At 40.7% G+C, this 13348-nt stretch overlaps 1 protein-coding gene across 1 annotated transcript in view; it reads left to right on the top strand.

Annotated features, from left to right (window-relative positions):
* The window catches only part of psmd1 (proteasome 26S subunit, non-ATPase 1), a 41456-nt gene extending 38593 nt beyond the window's left edge, over positions 1–2863 (top strand). The window contains exons 24-25 of the mRNA XM_085381424.1: positions 470–635; positions 2667–2863. Coding sequence (XP_085237550.1) covers positions 470–616 — 147 coding nt within the window. The 3' untranslated portion in view covers positions 617–635; positions 2667–2863. The remainder of the gene's footprint in view (positions 1–469; positions 636–2666) is intronic.
* The last annotated feature ends 10485 nt before the right edge of the window (positions 2864–13348 follow it).

The raw sequence follows: 13348 nt of genomic DNA, 5'->3' as shown, positions 1-13348 counted from the left end.
ATTAAATGTGTCTTGAAGAGAATTTAAAATACATTTCTGTGTCTGACCCTCTGTTTGAAACTGGATGCACATCTGTAATATGGACTTGCGTACATAACTGTGGGACTCTGTCATGTACTGGGCTCCTGCGTTTAAAGACAAAAAATATGTAAAAGTGTATTAAGTACATATAATGCACCACATGGACAAAAGTACTGGGTCACATGTATGGTCATGGAAGCCGATTCCATGAAGCTCCAAGCACACAGTTTTTGAGCGGCCGGGAATCAAACCACCAACCTTACCCCAAATGCTAGCTGAGATTTGGAGCTCTGCATGTATTCGGTGGCTCTGCTCGTTGCCATGGTAGCCTCCTATTTGAGTTTTTAGTTTCACTGAGCTTGACCCATTTTTTAATCTTTACTAAGTGTATACAAACCTTAAACCTGTTACTCCAGACTTGTGCTAATTTCCCTCCGTATGTCACCAGCTCCATACAGGCGGGATCATCATCATGAAGGACACCAGCGAGGAGGAGGAGGAGCTGGTGGAGCCCGTCTCAGCTCACGGCCCAAAAATTGAAGAGGAAGAGCAGGAGCCTGAGCCGCCCGAGCCTTTCGAGTACATTGACGAGTAGAAACGCTCCCGAAGTGACGGTATGCTGATCATTTCTGAACTTTGGAACTTTTCGAGCGTTAAAGAATGACTGACAAAGGTGGCTTTAAATGATTTTAAGAGGCAACGCCTGTCCATGCAGTGAGCTAACAGCTGACATAGACCAGCCCCAAACCCTCCAGTGGGTTTTTAAGTCATGTTTCTTTTTGGCATAAGCAGACGCAGAGATCACAACAGCATTAGTTTAACAGCTAGCAAATCAAACCGCTGGACTGAAATGCAGCTGCTCAGAGTAAAAAAAAAAGTTAAAACTACAGTTAATTTTGTCACTGCTCTCTAGACAACTTTCTGGCTTTGGCACACTCCCACATAGCTGTCTGAGTGTTTTCGTAGGAAGTAACGTTGTGTGATAATAACACACAACGTAGGTCTGCGTTTCTGTCAAAGTATCACAGAGTTTCACCCATCGCTGCCCGAGGAATGTAAACATCACCGCCTCCTTCCTCAGAGGGCAAACCCCCTCGCTGCACTACCCAGTGAACCTGGACGCCTAATGATCACTTGCTGCTTGTTGTGTTAGTGTTGGATTGGCTGCAGGAGTGTGCGCGATTTAGTGCGATGAGACCGATGAGGTGTCACTGACCAAATTAGGGCCTCTGTGCGTATTATGTCATGTCCCGTATGAGGTCTGAGAGCTGTGAAAGATTAAACGCTGCAGAGGTCCTTGTCAGGCCGTCCTTGTTGATACGTGCAAAGTCAATGTCTACTTTAACTGGAAGTAGGTGTTGTGATGTTGCTGGTGCTGCACTGGGGCTTTTTCCCCCTGCTGCCTGCAGTGAGCTTTGGTCACCATTTCTCCCACAACTGTGTTATAGATATTCGACTGGCTCACCAGCGTGGTCCGTCACTAGCATACTTCTCCAGAAGTATGTGGAGATTGGTCTTGGCCTAATCTGTGTAGCATTCCTTTCTTCCCAATGCCGATGACATGTCCCACCTATCAAAGCTAAGGCAAAGTTGCTGGTTGACTCAGTGATGTGGTCCTGACGTTGGAGTTCTGGTATGGAGCGAAGGGCTACATCCATGGACACAAGCGTGTGAGGGCGAGGCAAACACAGGTGCCTGTTTGGTGACTTAAAGTCCAGTTTCCTCCTATTAAAAGGGAGTTTTTCCTTCCCTCAGTCGCCTAGTGCTTGCTCATAGGGGGGCATCTGATTGTAGGGTTTTTATTTTACAACATAAAGCATCTTGGGGCAGCTGTTGTCGTGATTTGGCGTTATATAAATAAATTGAAAGCCTACTAGGAGTAAGCCTTGAAGCTCTCTTCTAAACTGAGTGGTTTCTGTCATATTTCAGACCTGCTTAAAGAACAAAATGACTGAGTTTGAATCAGAGGTTTGCAGGAAAACCCAGAAACTGTTCTAATGGTGGTCAAACCACATCTTGGATAAAAGCTGAGGTGTCGAAACTCGTCCTTAAGGGTACAGGGAGGTCATCGAATGTCGTACACCTAAAGGCCATCTCAAGTGTAGCTTTCTCCCTCAGGAACGTTTGCTTCCACGTGTTTGTCGTCATTCTGAAATTCCTCATTTGAATAGGCACGCTCCGATTGGGTCCGGTCCTACACACATCTGTCTCACAGATGTTTTATATCATATACTATTGTTGCTGACAGTGTGTTGAGCCCACCACATATTATTTATCATCAATCTCATCAACTCTCCACACTGAATACAGTTGTTCTGAACCCAAATGTAAAGGATACGCTGCTTATTGTGCATTTATCCCTCACGACAAGCACGGAGCTGTTCAGTGATGTGAACATTCACATGTTGTAAACACGAGAATCTTTTCAGTCTGCGTGTGATATGATTGCAGCTCTCTGCAGCTCCACGGGGAGAGCGCTGGGCAGTGGTGTCATTTCTTACTGCTTCTATGGATTAAATGACTTCAGCTCAATTAATAAAGCCCTGAATTGTCTTTGATTGTCTAACGTTGTTTTATTAATCAAAGGACGGGGGCGGGGCATTATTGTGACGTACTGGTAATGGCTATTTTTCCTTCCTCCTCAGGCATCAGAAGAGAGATCCCAGCATGTTGGTTCAGCGTCTCCCCTCCACATCCATGTATCCATCCACCTCTCCGCTCGACTGCTTCTTTGACACGTTCCTTTCCTGTTCTAGCTCCTCATTTGCCACCCGAGGAATGTTTTACAGTCTCGTATTGTATAATTTTCAGTCCTTACAATAAAAATAACATATATATCAAATGCTGGAGCGCGTGTGTTTATTTGAGCCTGTATTTCACTCGGGGCTTGGGTCTAGGGACTTGCTAATCCCATACATTAAAACTGGTTTACATTTTGTGCACTCAGCAGCTGCTGCTACAGTCTGTCTGCTGTGCAAATGGTAAACGCGAGCTGGGGGTGAGGAAGTGTGCTTTCAGGAAAAAATTAGCTGCTGCCTTATTTTGTATGATAGTGTTTAGCAGGGAAGGCAAAACTGTAAGTCAGACTATGTTTGTCACAGGATCAGTTACAAGCACAGAAAAGTTTGAGTGATCAGTGACCTCGTCAGACTCGCTCTACACTCAAACAAACACGGATTCATGCAGCTCTGATTTACACTGTGTTGAGCATTTACTGCCTCGGTGAAAATCGCTATGAGTAATTGATAAATCTGCAGGGCATGTGATGTGAGAGGAGGTAGTCGCTGCTTCTAAAAATGTCCATAATCAAGTGCATAAATTTATGAACCTCATTTGGTTCTTTTTAAAAGTGTGTGTGTGGAAAGTAGGACTGCTGTGCTGCTGTGAGTACAAAATATGCAGCAGTCCAGTTATGAGTCAGTGACATTCAGTCCACAAAGCTTTCAAAACCTGCAACAATCAGTTTTGCAGCAGCATTGAAAAGAGAATTTTAGCTCAATCTGTTGATGTATTAAACATATTTGGGTAAAACTTTATAATACGGCTGCGACTAAGGGTGTAATTCCCCTGTTATATTGAATTTCAGTTCATTTTATTTGAAATTGCGAGATAATTCTATTTAGATACAAATATTTAAAGGTTGTACACTAGAATAAGGAGGTAACAAGTCAGGTTCTTACAGGAAATTGTCATTAAATTTAAGTACTGTATAGTTTCCTGGCAATGTAGCAGAAAAACCAACAATACTTCATCTTATCTTTTTAGCATGCTGTACCTTTAAGGTGTGGGCTGTGTTATGGAGTGGCTGGACCCTGTCTAACCTCTGGGTATTTTCAGGGAAATATTTAAGTACAGTGTAAGTAAGAAAGGACAACTGAATAAAAGAAAACCCACCATGCACATCATCGACTATTAAATAACGATGTAAAAAATCATGGTCAAGTCACTTCATAATATAGCCCCGCCCCAAAACATACAGCATACTTACAATGTAGAATGGAGAAATATTGTTCTTCCACAAAATCACCAGGTAATTATGCACTACTTAAAATGTGTTACGCCATACATACTTACAGTAACTTACAATTACTTGCAGTATAATTTGTCACCTTTCCTGTAAAATACCTGGAAATTAGGCAAGATTAGGACACTCCATAATATGGCCCACACCCAAGAAGTACAGCGTACTTACAATGTAAGAAATTACCAGGATGTCACGCAGTACTTAGAATTACTTATAGTATTCTAATGTAATACTTTCACATGTACTTTCAAATAAAATACATTGAAGTCTTGGCTAGTAATGCCCTTAGTCATGCGCCGTATTATAAAGTGTTGCCCCACTGGTTTATGTCGCCTAATAACACTTTTTCGTTGGGTTTATTTTTTTGTTTGTTTTAAATTAAATCAGTGGAACTGCTTGATTGTTTGACAAACCTGAAATTTTGTGTGTCCCTAAACATCCGTAACAATCGCACTGATCCACGGATCAGCTGCTAACCTCAGGAATGCTCCGCTGACACAGGAACAGCAGGATATCAGAGTCGTGTGTTGAAAATCCGTTCCTTTCCACAGCCCAGAGACTTGGAGACAGTCGGTGATGTTTATGAAAAGAGAAAGACAAGATGCACCATCAATCAAGTACAGAGTCCTTTAATTATATTCCCTCAGGAAATCTCATTCAGATGGCTGAAATAGAAATGTAGAACAAACATCTGTTAGACATTTTCAGCCTCACATGTTTATTCTTGGACTCTGCTAAAGTAGCTTTACACGATTCACAGTTCAAAATAATCATTATTTATACTCTGCCTCAGTGCAGCCGCTGAAACAAGCTGTGTTAGCTCCTCTCCCTTTAAGCAAACATTTTTCTTATTGGCTGCCCCTCACAAACAGAAGGTTTGAGCAGCAGGTGGGTGGAGCTTTGTGTCTGAGGTGACCACATATTTTGTTTAGTTTTTTTTAAACTGTCAGAGTTTAGAGAGCCATTTTCTCTTAACTACAAGTTATTATTGTTTTTTGGGAACCGCGGAAACAACAGACAGCAGCGCTCACTCAATGACAAGTCATCGCATTTCATTCCTTTTTCATCAAACACTTATTTTTCACCCGTGTTGTTCTTCATATTGAATACATCAACCAAAAACCATTAAATAAAAAACTTCCAGTTTGTGCAGCTGTCTTCCTAGGCAGACTCGAGACTAGAGAAAACACTATTAGGTACAAATGTGCAGCTGATTGTTGATCCATATATCTAATCAGCCAATCATGTGGCAGTACTGCAGTTTAGGAATGTAGACATGGTCAAGATGACCTGCTGAAGCTCAAACTGAGCATCACAGTGGGGAAGAAATGAGATTTAAATGATTGTAAACATGGCTGGTGCCATGCCACGTGCCACTGTCCTGTCAGCTAAGAACAGGAAACTGAGGCTACAGTTCACACAGGTTCACCAAAATGGGACAACAGAAGACTGGGAACTGATCTGAGGACTGCAAAATTCAGATGACACGTTTTGGCCCAGTGGTAGCAACTAAATGCCACAACCCACCTGAGACCTGTGGCTGCCCATCCCTTTATTGTCACAGTGTATCTTTTACACTAATGGCCTCCACAGTCACCAGATATCAATGCAATCGAGCACCTTTGGGATGTGCAGCCGACAAAGTTTCCAGCTCCACGTTGAGTCTGTGAGGCAGGTCTGAAGAGTGCTAACACTGTGTACTTAATAAAGAAGCCACTGAGTTTATATTTAATTTTAAGGTTCCTTTTGTTCTCTAACACAGATCAAGTTTGTGATCTTTAACTGTCCAGTTTCACCAGTGTGATTGTGTTTGGTAAATGAAGCTTTGTGTGGAAAGTGGTTTGGGAATCCTCTGGGAAATGATAGCGCAGGCAGTCGTTTTCTGCATGAAGTCTTGTTGGAAATCCACTCTTTTGACTCGGAGTGTGTAAGACTGGTGGAGGGGGAAAAGTGTATCCAGATATGATTTGCTGCTTGTCCACTCCCATCAGAGCCTATGTACATTCTGGCGAGACATTTAGTCTAATCAGTTCCTCCTCTCACATTCCCAGATACTTTGTCACAGGAGGCTGTTTAACAAGTTTCCACACGGTTTCTCAATCTTTCCTCGCACTGAGGTCTAACTTTGACCTTAACCACCAAATCCATCATCGCCATCGCTCAGCATGCGAGCTGGATGCAGAGCTCGACCTGCTCCATCACATCCACAGCTTTCTATTAGAGGATGGCGTTCCTGAAGATGCGGTACAAGGAGAGAACGATTAGTCACACTGCACACTCTTCCCCCACTTTTCCACCCCCAACCTCTTTTTTTTCCAGCAAAGACGAGATGAGGTCTGCTGCTGCGTTCACTTCCCGTATGTCCTGGTGAAGCACAGGTGGGATGAGATTTATGTCAGTTTGTGGATGGAACATATGCCCCTCTTCAACGCCACACTTCATTCTTCTCATACTTTTTCTTTGATGCAGGCACTTCCTCCTCATTCCTCAGGTTCTTTCCCTTAAAATCTAACAGCCGATTCAAATCATTTTCTCACCTACACGGGAATACTCTGAAGCTTCCCGTCATCGTTAGCTGTTCCCGATGGAAATATTCCTGTTTTCAAAGTGCTGGAAGTCAGTAAAAAGCATGAAAACATGCCTGCTGTGAGGGACACAAAGCCCACGCTCTCATCAGGACATTAGCAGATCTTCAAATAAGGTAAGGGCAGCCTCAGAAGAACTACAAAACATGCCATCATTTATTTAATAAAAACGAAGGCAAAACACAGATGTTTATGTGACGCTTCTTCGAGTGACTCTTCACAATCATTCCGTAGTTTCCCAACATTTCCCACAAATTCAGTAATGTTCAGAAAACTACTTAAGAGTAAGTGCAGAAGAATAAGGACGTAACAAATGGCTGTTTTAAGGAAAATTAAAAATATTATATCATGATTTTAGTTTTAGTTTATGAAGGCCTCTGAGGGATTTTGAAAAAAGGCAAATCATTTTCTTCTTCCCACATTATGATTAGGAGGTGCAGGCTGTATTATAAAGTATTCAAACCTCCCGTCTTACATTGTATTCACATCAGATCAGAGAAATTCTATTAATCCCAGAGGGGAAATTGATTTGTCATAGCAGCATGCATGCAGCAGAAGTATAAAAACAAGTGTCGCAATAGAGATACAGACAGATTCATTTACTATTAACTCTAATGTTTATGAGATATTAGCAGGTATCAGGTGCTTCAGCAGCCCCAAAGCTCTGATTCTAGAATCGCCCCTGGCAGGTATTACAGGTGTACAGGTGTAATACTTAATAATTGAAAAAAAATATACAAGATATTCAAAAACTGCAAGCTAAGAATGGGAGGTTATACACTCTATAATACAGCTCTAACACTGCTGTGTAATTACAGTGTGAGAAGGAGAACATTGTTTGTTCTCTCCACTTAAATAAATAAATAAAAAAGTTTAAGACACTTGAAAAATGGCACAAAAAAACAAACATATTTTGCATGTTTGGATCTTAACAAGATTCCAAGTAGAGCTTCAACATGCAACAAGAAGAAAAGGGAGTGAGACATAAAAACATGATTATGCAATTTATTGAAAACAAGCTTAAACTGAAACAAGTTGTTTGACAGCTGATCAAAATTTTAGGACCACGCCTCAAAAAAACCCTGTAAAGCCCCCAAAACAGAAATCAAAGTTCCAAACATGAACTCAGTAATGAACAGCTCCTCCGTTATTGTAGATCACTTTAAAAATTCGTTGTGGCAGTGGGAACATTTCTCCAAGTGGTGAATTGGATTTAGATCAGGGGAACATGCGGGATGGTCCAAAAGAGTGATGTTATTCTCCTGGAAGAAGTCCTTTGTCCTGCAGGCATTGTGTACTGTAGCGCTGTCCTGGTGAAAAACCCAGTCGCTACCACACAGACGAGGGCCCTCAGTCACGAGGATGCTCTCTGCAACATCTGGACACAGCCAGCAGCTGTTTGACCCCCCCTGCACCTCCTGAAGCTCCATTGTTCCACTGAAGGAAAAAGGACCCCAGACCACCATGGTGCCCCCTCCACTGTGGAGCATAGAAAACACCTCAGGTGGGATCTGCTTGTCCTGTCAGTAACGTTGGAAACCATCAGGACCATCAAGGTTACATTTTTTCTCATCAAAGAATAAAACTTTCTTCCACCTTTCAATGTCACATGTTTGGTGCTCTCTTGTCCAAACGGTCGGTTCTGTGGCGTTCAAGGAGACGAGGCCTTTGAAGACGATGGTTGCGGGGCTGCAGTCAGCACCAGTAACGGCCTTAATTTGGGTCGAGGATCGTCTTGACGGCTCAGTGCTGGTGAAATTTTTTTGGGTCTTCCACTTGACGTTTTTGTTCCATAACCCTTTAAGATCATGTAAGAAATTCCAAGTAACTCTTACTGCGTCCTACCTCAGCAGCGATGGCGTGCAGTTCAACAACCCGACTACATTTAAAAAGGGAACATTTTCAATAAATTGCATGCTCAAAAAATGTTTTGTCTCACTCCCATTTCTTGTTGAAGCTCGACTTGGAACCTTGTTAAGATCCAACCATGCAAAATAAGATTTTTTTGCTATTTTTCGAGTGGTCTTAAACTTAAACTGGGCTGTACTTATCATTATATTTCTTTTACTTGAAACTAAAACCAGTCATTGTGAGGCTCAAACCTTTGGCTTTGTGCTTACAAAACAACAACAACAAAAATTTCCTCTGACCTCTGGGAAAGTGTGGAATAAAGTCTGGAGCTCTGAATTCCTCGATGAGTACAACTACAAAGAACCATACAAGGAAAAAGTGATCCCCATTCATGCAGTCCAAGTTAATGTCTGTCAGCGAACTGGTAAACCAGCTGCTGAGGAAGAGGAGAAGAGTGAGCTGACTGAGCATGAAGTCACCGTCTGTGGATGCAGCGATGGTGACTGCTGATGAAAGGATGCAGGGTTAGCAAGCTGTTAAAGCAAACAAGCAGACCCACCGGAGAGAGCTCGTCGGTCTGGTCTGTGAGCGGACGGGACCGAGGTACCACACAGTTCTTGGCTGGACTAAATGGCCAGCGAGTGATGTGCCGGTGGTCCATGATGGCGTTCCGGATGTTCACACTGGACAAACCTGGGATGTTGTGGATTTTGGCCTCAGCGGCCTGCAGCTCATAAATGTCCTTCTATCTCTGATGGTGCAAGCGAAAGACCTCCAACAATGATAATCGCAGCTGGCTTTCATAAACAGTGTAACTGTGTTGTGCCTGCTTATTTATTCCATTGCCTAATGTCGGTTTGAAGAGAAAAGGGAAAATTGTAAATCAATGCTAGGGTTTAAAAATTAAGCCAGAAGCAGCCAGTCATCAATTAATCAACGAGGAAATTAAATTCTGTCACCTAACTGATCATAAATATCTCTGATTTGAAGGTTTAATTCTTTTTTAAAACAAAAATCATCAGTGAACGGGAAATTTTTGCAAAGGATTTAACTTTGGACATTAAAGAACTGCGTCTGAAGTATGCACTGATCTGCAAATTGTAAACATGAACCGTATAAAGTAACGGTATGTGTTAGACTGACAGCACATGAATCCCAAAAACACAACTGCTTTGCAATGACATGAGCAGCGTTCTCCACCTGGTTGTTGTTCAGTTCAGCCATGTTGTCCATATTGATGTGTTGTTTGTGTCTCTGTTAATGATTGTGCCGGGGTTTTTTAATATTGCAATATTTCTACTTTGTTCCCCTCCTTATTTCAACCAAATACTTTGTTTATGATTCATTCTTCAGATTACTACTTTTGTTTGACTTTGATGATTACATTGAATTCATTAATTACATTTTTTGGCTTTAAATTAAATACATTTTGGAACAGTAAAAAGCTACAATGCCATAATGCAGTATTTGCCCCCTTCCTGATTTTTTTTTTCCATATTTGTCATATTTACTTATAAAACATCTTAAAAAAAATTTAAATGATCATTTTATTTCAAGGTTCAAGGTTCATTATTTGTCACATGCATAGTTATACAAGTATAACACACAGTGAAATGTAGCCTGACACGCTCCTCGACATGTGCAAAAATTGGGGGGGGGGGTGTAGAGGAGGAACACACACACACACACACACACACACATACACATATATATATATATATATATATATATATATATATATATATATATATATAGAGAGAGAGAGAGAGATATATAGATATATATATATCTATATATAGATATATATATATATATATATATATATATATATCTATATATAGATATATATATATCTATATATCTCTCTCTCTCTATATATATATATATATATATATATATATATATATATATATATATATATATATATATATATATATATATATATATATATATACACACACACACACACACACACACACACACACACACACACACACACACACTGGGTGAATGTGCAGTAGTAGCAGCAAGCAGGTGAATTCTGTACATTAATATGAATAGACATCTAACTATTTTACTATTTATTAAGGGGAAAAAACTACAACACATCAAAAAGTAACACATCATGCCACAATCTAAAGAAACAAAGCCACAAAGCCATTTCTGATGCTTTAGGACTCCAGCAAACCACAATGAGAGATATTATCTACAAATGGAAAAACTTGGAATAGTGGTGAACCTTCCCGGGGGTGTCCAGCCTAAATTACTCCAAGAGTGCATCAACGACACAATCAGGAAGTCACAAAATAACCCAGAACAAATCCTAAAGAACTGCAGGTCTCAATCCCAAGCACAGACCTTATGTGCTAAAGTAGAAGTACAGATACTAGTGTTAAAAATACTCCAGTAACAGGTGAAGTACTGATTCCCCTTCTTTACTCAAGTAAAAGTGAAAAAGTACAGGTTCTAAAATCTACTCTAAGTAATAATACAAAGTTAGCATACCTCAGTTTGTTTTGCAGCACATGAATAAAAAAAATTACTTCACATCATGTGCAGATCAATACTTTATTTATATAGCACATTTAAAAGACCAGAGGTACTCCAAAGTGCTTCTCAATAATAAAATATGAAATAAAATTAAATATTGGTACAGATACATTTCCAGACAAAACAAAGCACTAATTAACCCGTGAGTACTGTGTTAAAAGAAATATTTCACACCTAGTGTAAAGGTTAGGTAAAATCAACGCAGAAATATCAACAAACCCAGTAGCTTTAAAATTACATACAAATGCAATAAAAGTACAACGTGTACATGCGATAAATCACTAACTAATCTAAAATGCAAGATCAATTAAATATGTTTTCAATCAAGTTTTAAAAGACTGAATCAATCCTGATGAGCGAATATGAGCTGGGAGACTGTTCCAGAGGTTCGGTGCAGCAATGGCAAAGGTACAATTTTCAGCCGGGACCGAGGTTACACCAAGAGCATTTGACTCGATGGTCGAAATGCTCTCCTGGAAGTTACAGGCTGAGAAGTTCAGTTAAATAGCACGGCGCAACATTATTTACGATTTTGAATGTAAGCAATAAAATCTTAAAATCAATCCGATATTTGATGGGCAGCCAGTCAGCAAGTATCGGGGTAATGGAATCAAACCTTCTAGTACCAGTTAAAAGGCGTGCCGCTGTTGTAGTTTATGAAGGGCAGATTGGAGGCCCAGGTAAAGGGAGTTGCAGTTGAGGTAACAAAGCGGGGCAAACGACAACCGACAAATATCTGACTTTTAAAAATAGGACTTACATGTACACGAAGTTCAGATATTTATTTAAAAATGTAGTGAGTCACAAAAATAAATACTCAAGTAAAGTACAGATACCTGAAAATTGTACTTAAGTACAGTAACAAATCGAATAGAATAGAATAGAATAATCTAATGATCTATAGGGATTATTATAGGGATAATCAAGGGGAAATTTGGTTCTAACAGCAGCAAAAAACACACATATATATATACAAACATATATACAAACAGAACAGGACACAGGACAGAAACACACACAATTTTTACATCATGGACATTAGTTACCAAATCAGACTACTGTACAGTTATTAAAATGAAAGTACAGATAAGTGGTAAACCCAGGGTGTAGTGTGCAAACAGAGCAGGACACTGAAAAATGTTTAAATAGTTAAGAATATTTAGAATAATCAGAAAAGTACAGATTGTGTATTGTACCTGTGCATTAAAAAGTAAACGTGTAACTTCCAATAAGTTAGCATATATAAACTGAGAAAAGTAATGTGCAAGTTATAATAGTAGTAGTTGTTCGGTTGATTAGTGCAAGTTTCAGCGCTGATGTAAACATCTATGTTTGTTGGGAGCAGTTCTGATTGTACAGTCTGACAGCTGCAGGGAGGAAGGACCTGCAGAAACGCTCCTTCATGCATCGAGGATGCAGCAGTCTGGCACCGAAGGAGCTCTGCAGTTCAGCAACATTTACATGCATGTGGTGGGAGACTCTGTCCATCAGAGGAGTTGTTTTGGCCAGAGTCCTTCTGTCTCCCACCACCTGCACTGGGTCCAGGGTGCATCCCAGAACAGAGCTGGTCTTCCTGATGAGTTTATCTAACCTCTTCCTCTCAGCTGCCGATAAACTGCTGCTCCAACATACAACACTGTAAAAAATGACAGATGCCACCATAGAGTCATAGAAAGTCTTTAGAAACGCTCAGTCGCCTCAGCAGGTGGAGTCTGCTCTGACCCTTCCTGTAAAGAGCATCAGTGTTGTGGCTACAGTCCAGTTTATTATTCAGGTGAACACCCAGGTACCTATAAGAGTCCAATATCTCAATGTCCACTCCCTGGATGTTCACCGGTAACAAAGTATTTGTACTTTGTTTCACCCCTCCTCTGTTAAGGTCAGAGTTCATTATTCAACTACAAAAGAGAAAATGGGCAAAAATGGCGTCCGTGGGAGAAATCCAAGGAGAAAACCACTGCTGACTAGGGATGGGTACCGGTGTCCATGGCACCAGTTCTGACATAAACGGTAGTAACCAGACCGAAAAGCAGCGCACATTTCGGTGCTTTATTTCGGTGCTTTTTTTCCTGAGCTGTGATACACTTCTAGCCAATCATTTTACGTTTCCGAGGATAGTAGGCGGGGCCAGGTACGTGCGTTCTTTTATGCAGAGCTACAGATTAAAAATGCCCAAGGCGAAGCGGTCAAAAGTCTGGCTGTACTTCACAGCAAAAGATGCAAACTCAGCAGCAACAAGTGCTTTAAGCTGATACTGTGATACTGTCAAAGGAGGTAACACCTCGAATCCGATGAAACACCTGGCGACGCATAGCGT

Source organism: Rhamphochromis longiceps, linkage group LG15 (assembly GCF_057381845.1).
Source record: "Rhamphochromis longiceps isolate RC_006_pf linkage group LG15, R_longiceps_female_GT1.1, whole genome shotgun sequence".
Classification (NCBI taxonomy): domain Eukaryota; kingdom Metazoa; phylum Chordata; class Actinopteri; order Cichliformes; family Cichlidae; genus Rhamphochromis; species Rhamphochromis longiceps.
Note: the sequence above shows the minus strand (reverse complement) of the source record. Positions and strands in the feature narration are given on the sequence as shown.